General features: G+C 43.0%; 1 protein-coding gene across 1 annotated transcript in view; it reads left to right on the forward strand.

Annotated features, from left to right (window-relative positions):
• Positions 1-13501, forward strand: part of CDH4 (cadherin 4) — a 611276-nt gene that overhangs the window by 495705 nt on the left and 102070 nt on the right. The window contains exon 7 of the mRNA XM_019548218.1: positions 6841-7013. Coding sequence (XP_019403763.1) covers positions 6841-7013 — 173 coding nt within the window. The remainder of the gene's footprint in view (positions 1-6840; positions 7014-13501) is intronic.

The raw sequence follows: 13501 nt of genomic DNA on the forward strand, positions 1-13501 counted from the left end.
CAGTGTTGAAGCAATATTCAGGAGTTAATACTGAAGTAGGAAGAGGAGTATGTGTATTAGTGCAGTATTCGGAGGAGCTAGGATATGACCATTTGCACTGAAGTATAGACCTGCCCATATTAACTCTCAGCAAGATAGCTCAGATATTTCAAGCAGTCTAGCCACAGCAACAGGGGTTCAGGGTAATTTACCCTGATAAGAAACAAAAGTTTAAAGCTGGCTCAGGTATCTCTGTCCTACTTTGTAACAAGCCATTTGGGATCCCATTGTGCTTGCTGTTGTACAAATTCAGGGCCAGATTGTGTTCACCTTCCTGTGAGAAAGATCTCCTTTGAATGAATAAGATGCTGTTCATCATAAGTAAAGGATCTGGGAATGTGGCCCATGCAGTTGTTATTGAGATCCTGCTTTGAATTATAAGTTGGCATTTTTGGGGAAGTGTAGCACATTTTATGTTGCTTTTAATATAGACTTTCCTTCATCAAATTGCTCTGTTCTCTACACAATTGTCAGCATATTAACTGTTCGCTACATGCAGTTTGCAATCTGGGGGAAAAAACAGGGAGGAAGGGGAGGTTTCCATTAGTTCAAAGCCATTATTAACTTGGGTTAATGAAGATCTAATGTAATATGATCATCACTACATGTCTGCACATAATGATTCAATCCTTTTCTATGGGGGGATGATTTAATTAAGTATCTTGTAGGTCAAAATTAGACTGGAAGGTTAACCAACCTTTAATGATTCTGCAACATTACCAGCCATTTAAAAACATAAATTGTAAGACACAGCTCAATAAAGAATTAGTATCAACACTGAAAACGGCATGAAGTTCTAGCTTGTCTGTTTGTAGCACAGATAAAGGATTTTTCCCCCCATTGATATGAGGCATAAATGGCAGTGCGGAAGGTTTACTGGGGTTCGTTTAGTCTCTTGATGAGCTCATTCTCTCAACATGCATTAAGTCTAACTAATGAACATCAATCCTGTTTTTACCCATCTTAGTGCGGGAAAGTTAATTATAATGCAATTGTAACAATCAAGCTTAAGGAACCACGTTTACAAGGAGTTTTGGAAAGCAACTGTGCACAGGTTTTTGTTTGCACAATGCTATCTCTTAGCACTGTGAAAACCTGTTTTTTACTGCACAGCAATGAGGTGGTTTGGATGTAGCGGAGGCCAGAGGTTGAAAACAATGGGTTGGTCCAGATGTAAATGGATGTAGCATTTCTCCTGCAGTTCTTTGTAAGCGATAGCAGCTCAGCTAAGAAGACCCCACCTTGACTTGGAGCATCCCAAGCCAAAAATTCATGGAGCTGAAAATTTATGGCCATGTAGCTCAGGGAACGAGAGTTTAGCTTTTTTATTTTTATTTTACTTATCATATACTCATTTTGATCTGAAAGTCTCAGAGATACAAGGGGCCTCCCAAAGCTATTGTTACATAGTGCAGGACTGTACTGGACAGTGACCGTCTCATTTCCAAAATGAACACATTTCAAAACCTGGCTTAGAGTAAAGACTGGATTTTTAAGAATCTCTTTTTCCCCACCTCCCACTCCTCCAGCCATAAGAGTTTCATAAGTCTTGCACTTAATGATTTCATTAGGGCTCCTCCTAATACAGTGCACATCCCATGGAAAGCCTGATTAGTCCAAAGGGAGGATTTTCAAGAAACAATGCCCTCAGCCTCAGAGAGACACACAGACATCCTTTCCCCATGCTGTTTCATAGCGCTAACCTTCATCAGCTTGAAACAAAAATGTATCCCCTGACAAAAGTCATGTCCAGCAGACTGCAATCTTTGTGAAATGAAAGGGATGTACTGTGAGGTCCGTGGTGTTTTCCCTTGTAATGGCAGAGAGGCTTTGCTATGTCAATCATTAATTTTAACTTGGCTGATATATGAACTTGGCACATTAGTTAATGAAGAGCTAAGGTACTGGAAGCTTGTCACTGCTCTCTGTGCATGATAATTCAGCCACTTTCTTGGAAGCATCATTCAACACGCAACTTATTTGGTTTAATATTGACATGATTTACTAAGATATGTATTTTATTTAATATATGAGGTACCTGATTTTAGTGAGTCGGTCAGGTGTAATGAAAACATATCAAATGTGCCTTTTTGGATTATGGGTTTCTTAAGTGAGACATCACATGGGTTTGGCCAGTCGGTTGCCTGTGCTCCATCAGTTCACGTGTTCATTTGAACGAAGTACAGTGTATACAGTGTACAGTGTGTTAGTACACCACCCTTTCAAATCCAACAATTTAACTTGTTTCTGCCAAGCTCTGAATGCTAGAGGGCAAAGTAGTATGAATACATACCGGAAACTCATGACAGCTTCTAAAGCTAAAGATGGGACTGGCGTTTGATCATTTCACTGTAGTCCCAATTTGTATGTGGCTAAGAGCACCTTGCAGTGGTAAAGAGGAGATGCGTGGGGAGCCAACCTCTTCGGCAGACATGCCACAAAGGAGCCCCTCTCCAAGTTGCACTTCAGTCCCTTTCCTCTGCCTGATCTGTTGGCCTCCTTTGCTCTTTGCTTCCTGCCCCTATCTCTTGCTCTGCTTTCTGCTCCCTGCCTTGTACTCCCTGCCTGATTCCCTGCTCTGCCTTCTCCTTCCTGCCCCATCCGCTGCCTGTTCCTTTCCTGATCTGCCAGCTGCCTGTGCCACTGGTGGTCCTCATGCCACAGGTTGCACACCCGCTTTATTGAGCTTGCACCGTCTCTCTCTCTGTAATACAGGATAGAGAAGACCTGGAAAATGACAGTGGCCATTTTTTTTGCATGTCTCTTACATTTTCTTTTTCCCATTCAGTTCATACACCTGCACAAAACAGGCTGGATTGTACAACCCTGGCTTTGGTGAGCTCTCCTTCCTGTAAGCAGTCTTGTTGACACCAATGAATATCCTCAAGCAAGCAAAGTCTCTACAGTTTGCCACTACATATTTACCTGGATGCTCTAATGCTGAGCTCCATAGAAATGCCTTCCTGCTAGAATTGTATGAAAAAGGATTCCCACCTGGGATTTGGGAGACCTGATAACAATCAGATGGACAATAGCAGATTGTCACCAAAAAGTATAGTATGGTAGAACTAACATAGCAGATAGAAGACAGATGATAAGTCTGTTAATGGCTGTTGAACGAAATGCTTGGAGATGCTTCCTCTGGCTTCTCTAAACTTTCAATGGGATGCCAGGGCGGGTAATGAATAGAGACTATATCTAAATCATCCACCCCTGCCACAGTCAGAGACAGAGCTAGATAGACCATTGGTCTGACCAAGTATGGCACTTCTTATGTAAAACATTAAATACCATGGGATTGTACCTCTCGCTTGCTCTACCTAGACATATGTAATATGTGTGTGTGCATGCGTCTTCATGGCATTCGTTTTAGCCTGCTGCATGTTTACAGTGTATACTCCCTTTAAGCTTAATACTCTGATACCTGGAGAAGACAGATGACCAACCAGAGCTGCATCTTGCTTAAGATGAGGTAAATCTATACAATGCCTAATGCAGAATGCACACAGCAAGGGTAAGGTTGTACATCAGCCCTTAATACAATGCTTCCCTGGGCATGGGACATAGTATGGGTACTACAGCAGATCTCCTAGTACTACAGCTGCTACTCTTGTTCTACATAGGTTAGAAATATGTGAGCAGGTGAAGGGAGTGGGCATGTGGGCTACCTTCATCCATACACGAGGCGATACAGCAGAAGTAATTTGCTGCTGGTTGGTAGCAGAAGTAATTTGCTGCTGGTTGGTAGCACAAGTCTATCCAATCACTTCCCTCTTGGAGCAAAGCAGGGGATCAAGGAGAGGAGTGCCACCCTCTCAGCATCCCTGATGCCCACCGTACTCTTGTCCTGGGATGGCGCAACTATGCATCATCCCTTACACAGAACCACTTGTTAAGTTACAATCTAGTAATTAATGTCAAGTTTTCCAAGCTTTTTCTTCCTGCAAGGTTGGATTTCATAATGGAAAATTATAACGATGGCACATGAGAATCAGAGCAGATTGCAGCAGGAAACACAGCTCCCTGGTTCACAACTCAAGAGGCATTTAACTAGTCTCTAGTGGGGGTGGATTCAAGATAATCAAAATAAAGAAGTGTCCTAGGACTGAAACACTACTATTATTATTTTAGTGATCAAAGTGCGGTGCAAAGGGAAATGAGCATAAGGGCAAAGGAAGCCATTGGGCCCAGCCCTACAAGGAGTAACCCCCAACTTACTCCTCCTTCACAAGGATAATCTTGGGAGATCAGCAATTTGTTCTCATGAGTAAGGCTTTTACTCACTTTGTAAATTCTCCCGTCCGGGCATCTCATGTATTCAAAAGGATCTTTTTTTGCTATTTAACCGCAGCTTTTCTCTCTCAGCTATTAGGTTTTCTTACATTGAAAACTAAGTGATAAAACAGAGCCAGCTGTTTTGGAGATGTCTGAATACTGGGTATATACTTCCTAATGTAGCTTGTTTTCTCTTCCTTTTCTGTTTTCATTACCCACGTATTTTGCTGTTCTGTTCTGGGACATTTTCTCCATGCGGTGCATGAAGATAACATACCGTAAACTCCAAATCAATTGTCTCCTCATTCAACATATTTCCTATTTCATTTTTTTCTCTGTAACAGTATTTATCTAAGGGGTGGCTTCTTTATTTGTATCAGTTTTCTCATCATAACTGTTTTTGCCGGGGAAGAAAAGCAATGCTGCAAGAGAAAGGAGAACAATTTATAGCTTCTGTGACCCTGCTTCAAGTCAGTGACCCTTCCCGCAATCAAAGCTGAAGTGTTAAGGATGTTGAATCATTTGTTTTTCGTTTCACAATGGGAATGGGGATTATTGCTGAAGAATAGGATTTGCATTCGTCATAGGAATTTGCCACAAACTTTTTAAAAACAGCCTGGAATGTTTTTACTGGAAAATCTCTGGTGCGTCGCACCACCGGGAATATACAGAGCCATGTTGTGTAAGAGGTGCTCCCTGCTAGCGCGCGCGAGCATATGGGCGTCCCAAGAGTGAGAAGGGGCAGTGAGGTGAGCAGCATGTGCCAGTGGCCAGCATGGATGCTTATGCCGCTGGCGGAGTGGAGAAGTACTACCACCACTTGAGGAGCAACTGAGTTGCCCATTCGGCCTTGGTCAGGCACAATCCCTGCTGAGCTGCTTTGGCCCTTCTGCCTGGATCAGTCCCAGTCTGCCGTAATTTTCCCCAAACTGAACATGACTTGCAAATGAGCAATGCAAAAGCAATGCCCTACCATTTTTCTATCGATGCTCCTGTTTTTTCTGTCACCAGTAAACTTGGTCCATCCCTGATTTCAATGTCTCTTTTTGTTTCCCCTTTCTCCCATCCATTCTTTAGCATTGGTGTCTGTATAGTCTTGCAGACAATTACTGTAAGCAGTATGCGTCCATCTTTTCAGTCATCCGTTCCTACCAGCAGTAACAAATGAAAAGCTGGGCCCTGTCAGCTCTAAGGGACACCAGACCAGGCAGCTGCAGGAGACCATCCAATCAAGCAGCATCTTCTACCATCATAATGATAATTTCCCACTTTAACAGAACACCCTGCTGCCAAACTCCGGTGATAATGAGCCTGTCATTGCACTCCCTACAGTATCTAGAAAGTAGGGGGGGGGGTTTGCAAAGCAAATGAAGAAGCTGATGATTAACAAGAAACAAACCAAAGATTCACTCCATTGCTGGCCACACATACCAAATCATTGATTCTCTTTCCTGCTGGGCAGCAGCTGTTTCGTTCACTTTGCAGAAACGTCTTTTTTTCTGCTTGAAAATGGGGTAGGAGCTGCCGTGATGGGCTGCAAAATTGCAGGAGTTGGAGACAGCAAACAATGGCAAGGGCCAATGCATAATGCACTCGAGGTGAGCATGGCAGTGGTGCTCTCGGAGATTGCAGAGATCTCTAGGGCTGCAAGCAGATCTCACCTTTGGCCCAGAATAGAAAAGTCCTGGGGTTGGCATGTATACACATCACCCTTCCAATAAGGGTTTGGTCGCAGGGGCAGGCAATTATTTTGGGTGGAGGGCTGCTTACTGAGTTTCGGCACGCCATCAAGGGCCACGTGACAGGCAGCCAGGAGCAGATAAATATTAATTATCTAATTTTTTTAGGGGCCTCGTGGGCCAGATAGAATGGCCCGGTGGGCCGCAGCCAACGCACGGGCTGCATTTTGTCCACCCCAGTTTAGTGACCACCCAAATGCACAGCCACGTTTCTATCATCGGTTTAACAATGCAATCCCAGGACAACTGTTCAGATGCACTTGATAGTCTTCCAGGACAAACCGTTACCACTTCTTATCTCACAAACCTTTTCAGGATTTGTCTCTGGACAGTGAACATTGACATCTGAACAATTACGCTTTATCCTGAGAGAAATGCAACAATGCCTGTCTATAATCTAAGAGGCCTTTACTCCAGTAAACTCTAGAAGTGCCCTCCATATCAAAGTAACTGGACTGATTGTTAGATTAAAAAAAACTTTGGGGAAAGATATAGTAAAGTGCAGAAGACACCTGTTACCTGAGAAATTACAAATTGTAGAAATAAACCTACAGCGTATTAGCTGTAAAGGTCCTTGAGAAGTCATCTAGTCTGTTATAAATTAATTATCCTGAAAGATTGTCCAATCTGAACAGGGATAGTGTTTTCACAGTGGGCTTCTAGGTATATTTGAAATGGGATATCTTATTTATAACCTTTCTAAGTGACGTGCATGTCCCCACATCATAATCAGTACATTCTGTATCCACTGAAATGTCACTGAGATTTTGTTTTCTCTTGTTTCAAGGTACCTATGTGATGACAGTGACTGCAAATGATGCAGATGATAGTACTACAGCCAATGGGATGGTGAGATACCGAATTGTAACTCAGACGCCACAGAGTCCATCACAGAATATGTTTACCATTAACAGTGAAACGGGAGACATTGTCACAGTGGCTGCTGGACTGGACAGAGAGGTGAGACTCAAGACACTAGTAGCTGGTTTTGATTGTCAGTGGTTTGCTTGTGTATAAAGGCCAGACTCCATTTCACATCTAAATGTGCCACAAGTCTGGAGCTATTTGTGTTCAGGGCTCTTCTGGAAAGTATATTCAGAGCTGGATGTGAACTTCCACAAAGTCTAGAGGCATGTGTCTGCAGTTCAGGTTTGATCCAGTGTTTGTCCTAATCCTAAGCAGTCTGTAAAATTATTGTGTTTGGCGTTTTGATGAAAGGCTGCCCCTGGAGAACTTAAGACTATAATTAAAGCCCTAGAAAATACCTGTAGAGAGCAGTCCCCCACTGGTCGAGGAATAGACGCATCTTGAACTTCTGTAAATCTTTCAATATATTCTTTGTACGCAATTACAGTGCCCTTGTCAAAAAATCTCAGTATTTCATTAAAGCACTCTCATGCCAGTTCTCACACACTGCTTTCTTCTTGGGCATTATATGACACCCACCCTACTGTGTGTCAGTCTAGTTCTCTCTCTACATGGATAAAATTAGGAAGCTGTGAGTTTCAAGAAATGTTGGGACATGTTTTAGTTTTTGCAAAGCCCCTTGTTTCCTGATACATTTCCTTTCTGCTATTGTACAATGTACAGTTCCTTCAGATGGGAAAAAATGTATATATTTTAAGTCACAAAACTGTAGTTCACCTTCTCAGATTAGCTGAAATGATTCTCAGTGCCCCAATGCATCAGATGTTTTACTGAGGGCAATCTAAATGTAGACTTTTAAACCCCATGCATAAAAAAAGACAGATTGGCATAACTGGTAGGGTATCTTGTTTCAAAAACCCATCACTTACTGATGGTAAGTAATCTGAATTAGCCTGGGAAGTGAAGTTTTCTGTCCCCAGGATCAAATCTGATTGGCTCAGAGTGAAGGAAGGACTTATATCATGATTTTTTTTTTCCTGGTGATTAGTTAGGATAGTCAAACACTTCAGTCATATTTGCTGAAGTCACAAATAATCAGCAGTGCTGGTAGTATACTAAACTGTGATATTCCAGTAATAATACAGCAACCACCAAGAGAAAACAGAAGCCCAGCTTCAATGATAAAATGAACCGTAGTGTTTGTGGTCTTCCCAGTATTAAGTGCAGGCTGCCGTGCTCCAGAGGTAAATTATTGCAATGCAGTCCTTTTGAATGGTGCTGAGCCCACTAGATTGATAACCGCTGCCTTCCAAAGATTAGTTAAATTTTATTTCTCTTTCCTTATCTGTGAGCGAAACCAAATGGGTGAGAGAGCCCATACAAAGGGCTGGTGGGTGGACTTGTTGTCTGAGATGCTGCAGTTGGAGGGGCGTGAGGGTGCGGAGGTTTTATGTCAGAGTGTATCTGTTCGGTGTCAATCGCGGCAGGCCGCCTTTGCTGTGTGTCGAGGCCTCCAGGTTCCCAAGCCCTCTGTCAAAAGCCAGCTGATCAGCACTTTTGTTTCTGCCGGTTGCATTCAGACACCTCGGGCTCCTTTTTGCTTCCAGGCGGCACACGGCCTAAGGATACCAGGCTGCTTCGACACATTTCCATTCAGCCTGGAAGCTGGAATCCTAAACACAGCCGGCGAGCAGGAGGAAGGTGGCCACTGGTAAATACAGGGAACTGGATGAAAAAAAATTGACAGCAGGCAGAAGAGGGCCTGGTGGCATTTAAAAGACTTGGAATAGAAACCAGGGGTGCCCAATGGAGCTGGCCCAGACTGTGGGCTTGCTCAGGGCATAATCTCAGCTAGAGCTGACCCTGAGGGAGAAAGCTCTGTGAAACAGCTTTCTGAAGAGGAGGGCAGATGAAAGAAGAGCTTGCAGGAGATGGATGGGGAGACAGGAAAAAGGAGTTTAAAAAAAACAAAAAAGGCACTACCTCTTGCTTCTTCCCCAGTCTGATCTAGGCAACTTTGCAAACGTGAAAAGGGGCAGAATTGACCTTTCCTTGCTCTGCTTATTTAAAAAACCCAAAACTTACCTGAATATTAAGCAGATAGATTATCCCGGACAGTGCTGAAGCTGCCGTCCGCTTGTCATAGAACAGACATAGACAACGTAGTCCTGCAGGAACTTACAGGACCACCTCTGACTACCCAAAGCTTTATGCCACAACAGGGCCCACTAGAAATCACCAGTGAGGCTATTTTCCATGGATGTCAGTAGAGCGAGGACTTTGCTCTACGTCCTGCAGAATACAGAAGGGGTCTAGACCTTCCTCATTTTCATCGCAAGAGAGGTAGTGGGGAGGGGAGAGATAAAGGATGTCATCACCTCAGATCAACCGAAAAACTATGCAGGCATTTTGTGCTCCCTTTCCCGGTGCTTTAGTTCTAAGAAATTAAGGTGCAGAGGCAATGAACACATGGAAACACTGTGTTAATTGTCCCACAACTGTGTTCCAGGTGAGAAGATGGTAAATTTAAGCTGCCGAGTTGCAGGTATACTGCCAGGCCTACCCTCACACGATGGCATGTGGTTCTTTTATGCTGCTTCCCTGGCTCTTGGAATTAGAATGAAGGGTTTTTTTTTTTTTCAGTAACATAAAATCTTATTAAATCTAAATTGAAAGCTGTAGTTTGCAAGTTTACTAACCGTACTGCAAGTTTTGGCTGAAGTCTCGAACAGAAAGCCTCTCGAGGGCCTCAAGTCAGTTTTGCTGCTGAGGTTTGTTCATTAAGAGAAGGAGCCAAATTGCAGCAGCAGTTTGAATGCAGATGAGATCTGAATGAAAATGTTAACACATCTGACCCGTTCGAGTGAAGCCACTGCAGCCAAGATATATTCCCCGGGTACAGACTATTTTCTTGGATGTTTATCGACTTGTCACACTGCGCCCGTGACACTGGGCTGCTAGACTGTTGATACAGGGCCTGATTCTTCATTACACTGAGACCCTTTTCCACTGGTCCAACAATAAAAAGAGGCCTTTCAGTAACTGTAGATTTAACTACCAGAGCCTTCATATCAGTGAGAGACAGGTCCGTATCGTACGTCCAACGTTACACCTTGCACTGGATAAAGCAATTATATCTGAATGGTAAATGCAAGAGAAAAAGGTGATGTAGCTAATTGCTGGATGCTCCTTGTGGTATATTTACTAGTGCTTTCTCAGAATCATCATTTAAATATTGACCATGGACTGATTTTTCAGCAATATGCATGTAAGTCAATTAAATGTATTGAGTCTCCTGTAAATGATTGGGTGTACAGCTCAGGGTTTGTCCTGTGCAGTGTTTCAGATGACCGTGAAGATGAAAAAACACAAGAAATCCCTTCTAAGAAGTTCTAGTAATTTATAGAAATGTAGAAACTCTGATTTCTCACAAACTGAGGAGGAAATTAAAAACTCGGCCTCTGAAATTGTTCTAGTCTTTCTAAATGTGTCTGACATTGAAGATAGCAAAATGAAAAGCCAAGGTATTAAAATATTGATGGCTTTAAAGTTATCTTACCTGGTTCCCATTAATCTGGATGTAAATATGGTTACAAAGCTGTGTGTCCATTCACTCATTATGACTGTGTTTAATTGAATGGATCCCCAAGGAAGATAAAGATAATTGAACTGCTCTTCATAAAAATTATTAAAGGAGGACAGTTTAGCAACAGTCTGATTTAAGCTCCTGTCTGCATAGGGGTGAAAAATGTCAAAGGTGGAACAAAAGGGTCTCTCTCGTTTTGAACTAATAGGGAAAAATGATAGGGTTTTAGAATGTAAAGGACTAGATAGTCAGAGGCACATTGAAATAGCAAGGCTAGCATGAAAAGGTTAAAATCAAATACTTGCTCTGAAGCAGACAAAAGTCAAGCAGACGTAAGAGGATTGCTGGTGAACGTATTACGAGTTGGGGGGGAATCAGACATGGGATATATGGATTAGCAAGAAAGGCCATAAACCTAAGAGATGGACAGGTTATAACAAAGCTCCGGGGGAAAAGTCAGGCTATTTTATTTGTTTTTAAGCAGGCTGCTGCACAGCTAGGTTGCACTAGGCATGGCTAGTCTCCAATTGCAAGTCATTCTAGCTGCTTAATTTGATTGTGTTCCCATCCTCGTAGTTCTCCGTTGCTTTGTACCATCCAAGTATGTCGCAGAGACAAAGGGGTGAGTGCCTTGCAGCCCTCCTCCCTCCCCCCACGGGAACGTGACTAGACCCACACTGTGCTGGTACCACCAACTCCCTAAGGCTCAGCGCATCCACCAGCCGCGGATCAAATCCAGACCCTCAATCTGAAAGCAAGCGTGCCAGCCAATGAGCTCTTGGTGCAGTAATTCAACTCCATCAGATACATTGATTTCTCTTGTGGCAAGATATCTGTCTCAGCAGCACAGTAAACCATTCTCCGGTCTTCAGCATAGGCAATATCATCCTCTGAAGAGCTTCTGCTAAATATTTTATGAACAAGGACTTTGAGCATATATATAAAAAAAACGAAGAGGAGAAAAGGAACTGGCTGATTCCACACACTGCTGGCAGACCAATAAACGTCGAGACATCTCAAATGTCATCCGGGCTTATTTGAGATAATAAGCATTTCGGCTCTGTGATTCTTGTAGTGAAGTGCTGCTTACTTTTTTGAGATCTCCTTTAGAACAAGGTCTTTTCCAACACATTCATCTCATGTTTAAAACTAAATAAATAAAAAAAGTCAGGAGCTGTAAAGTGGCTTTTTTTCAGAATTGCTCTGTGTTTCTATTTCTTTGTAAAGTGATTGGAGCTATGCTACTGCAAATGCTTTTAAAAATACATGAAATCCAATTCTGTGATTACCACACTTCACTTTCTGAAAACGTGATGTTGCGAGTCTTTTTCTCAGCCAAGTGAAAGATAAAAGGGAATGCCTACCACCAACTATGCTAATGGCTTATTTTATTTATGAATGAAACGGCAGGATTGGGAAGGGATGGCGGGGAGGAAAGATTCCTTTGATTGCTTGGAAGATGTTTTCATAGATTTCGTAGACATCAGGCTTGGAAGGGACCTTGCGAGATCATAAGGTCCAGCCCCCAGCCCCAAAAGGCAGGAAATCAGTTGGGGTCAGATGACCCCAACAAGACAGTCATTCAAATGCACCTTGAACCTGTCCGGAGTAGGTGCTTGCACCACTTCTAGCGGGGAGTCTATTCCAAACTCTGGAGACTCAGACAGTAAAGAAGTGCTTCCTTATGCCCAGTCTAAAACAGCCTTCCAGCAGTTTGTGTCCATTGGGCCTTGTTTTCCCGTGGGGTGCCTCGGTGAACAGACATTCTCCCAGATCCTGATGCACACCCCTGATATACTTACAGGCTGCCACCAAATCCCACCTGAGCCTACACTTTTGCAAGCTGAAGAGTCCCATGCCTCTCAGCCTCTCCTCACAAGGCCTGCTCTCCTGACCTTGACCTCTCTTGACCATGTTGTTGATCTCTTCCAAATGTATGTCTTTGTTGAAACTAGAATTCACCAGGAGAAAAGCACTTTGCAGTGCATTATTGAAAAAAATAACGTTGCTGCTTTCTTCCCATGATTTAGATTGCCCAAATGCCAGGGTTTAGTTTTGCCTTGAGTAACAGCAATCCAGAACGCTGAGGTGTCAATGCTGACAGCAGTTGTCTTCAGGTACCCAATGGAGCCATTTCATTAGAAACCAATTGGTTGCTGTGCTGTAGAGTTATTGGACAGATTGGACGGCACAGCATAGATCAGAGATGTCTTTGATAGCTGTGTTGGTCTGAAACAAAAAGAAATACAAAACTCTTGAACTTTTGGTTCAGAGAGGATACCTTTTATTAGACCAACAAAGAAATCGCAAGAAATATATATTTTTCTGCAAGCTTTTGGGCACACATGCCTTCCTCAGACTCGGGGAAAATTTAAGATGGTAAAAAGTCCCCATAGGTAGAAAGTAAATTTCATTTTTGCAGAGAGGAAGCTGAAGGTGGACATCGGTTCCTCTGGGCCCAGGAGAGTGTCTTTGTGAGTTGCTCTTCAATATGCAGATAAGGCAGGATTCCCCCCCCCGGTGGTGTCAGATGGCAGAAAGGCAGGGAGGTGTAGAAATCTTTCTTGTTGTTGAGCAATGAAGTTTAAATCCAAAATCAGCTAAAATTCAGCATCTGCCATGTTTCAGGGATGTATTTGGTAGCCATGTGGGTCTAAGACAAAAAGAAATGCAGAACTCTAGACCTCTTGGTTCAGAGACGATAACTTTCATTAGACCAACTAAGAAATCACCAAAAAAAATTGTATTTTTCTGCAAGCTTTCAGGCACATGTGCCCACACTGACAAAGAAGGGGCATTAGTTGGATGCGTCTAATTATAGGTGTTGCTAGGAGCTAGTTGAGTCTACAAATTTGAGCAGCCTTGGGACTACTCGACTTTAACCCACCTAGAATGGTTCTGTTGCAGAGGCCTAGATTGCCAAGGTGCAGAGCACTGCATCCAGCCGCTTCATCCTCATCATCCTGGTCTCATTAAAAAACTGGGGGACTGTGGC

This window comes from Crocodylus porosus, unplaced genomic scaffold (assembly GCF_001723895.1).
Source record: "Crocodylus porosus isolate Cpor-Errol unplaced genomic scaffold, CroPor_comp1, whole genome shotgun sequence".
Classification (NCBI taxonomy): domain Eukaryota; kingdom Metazoa; phylum Chordata; order Crocodylia; family Crocodylidae; genus Crocodylus; species Crocodylus porosus.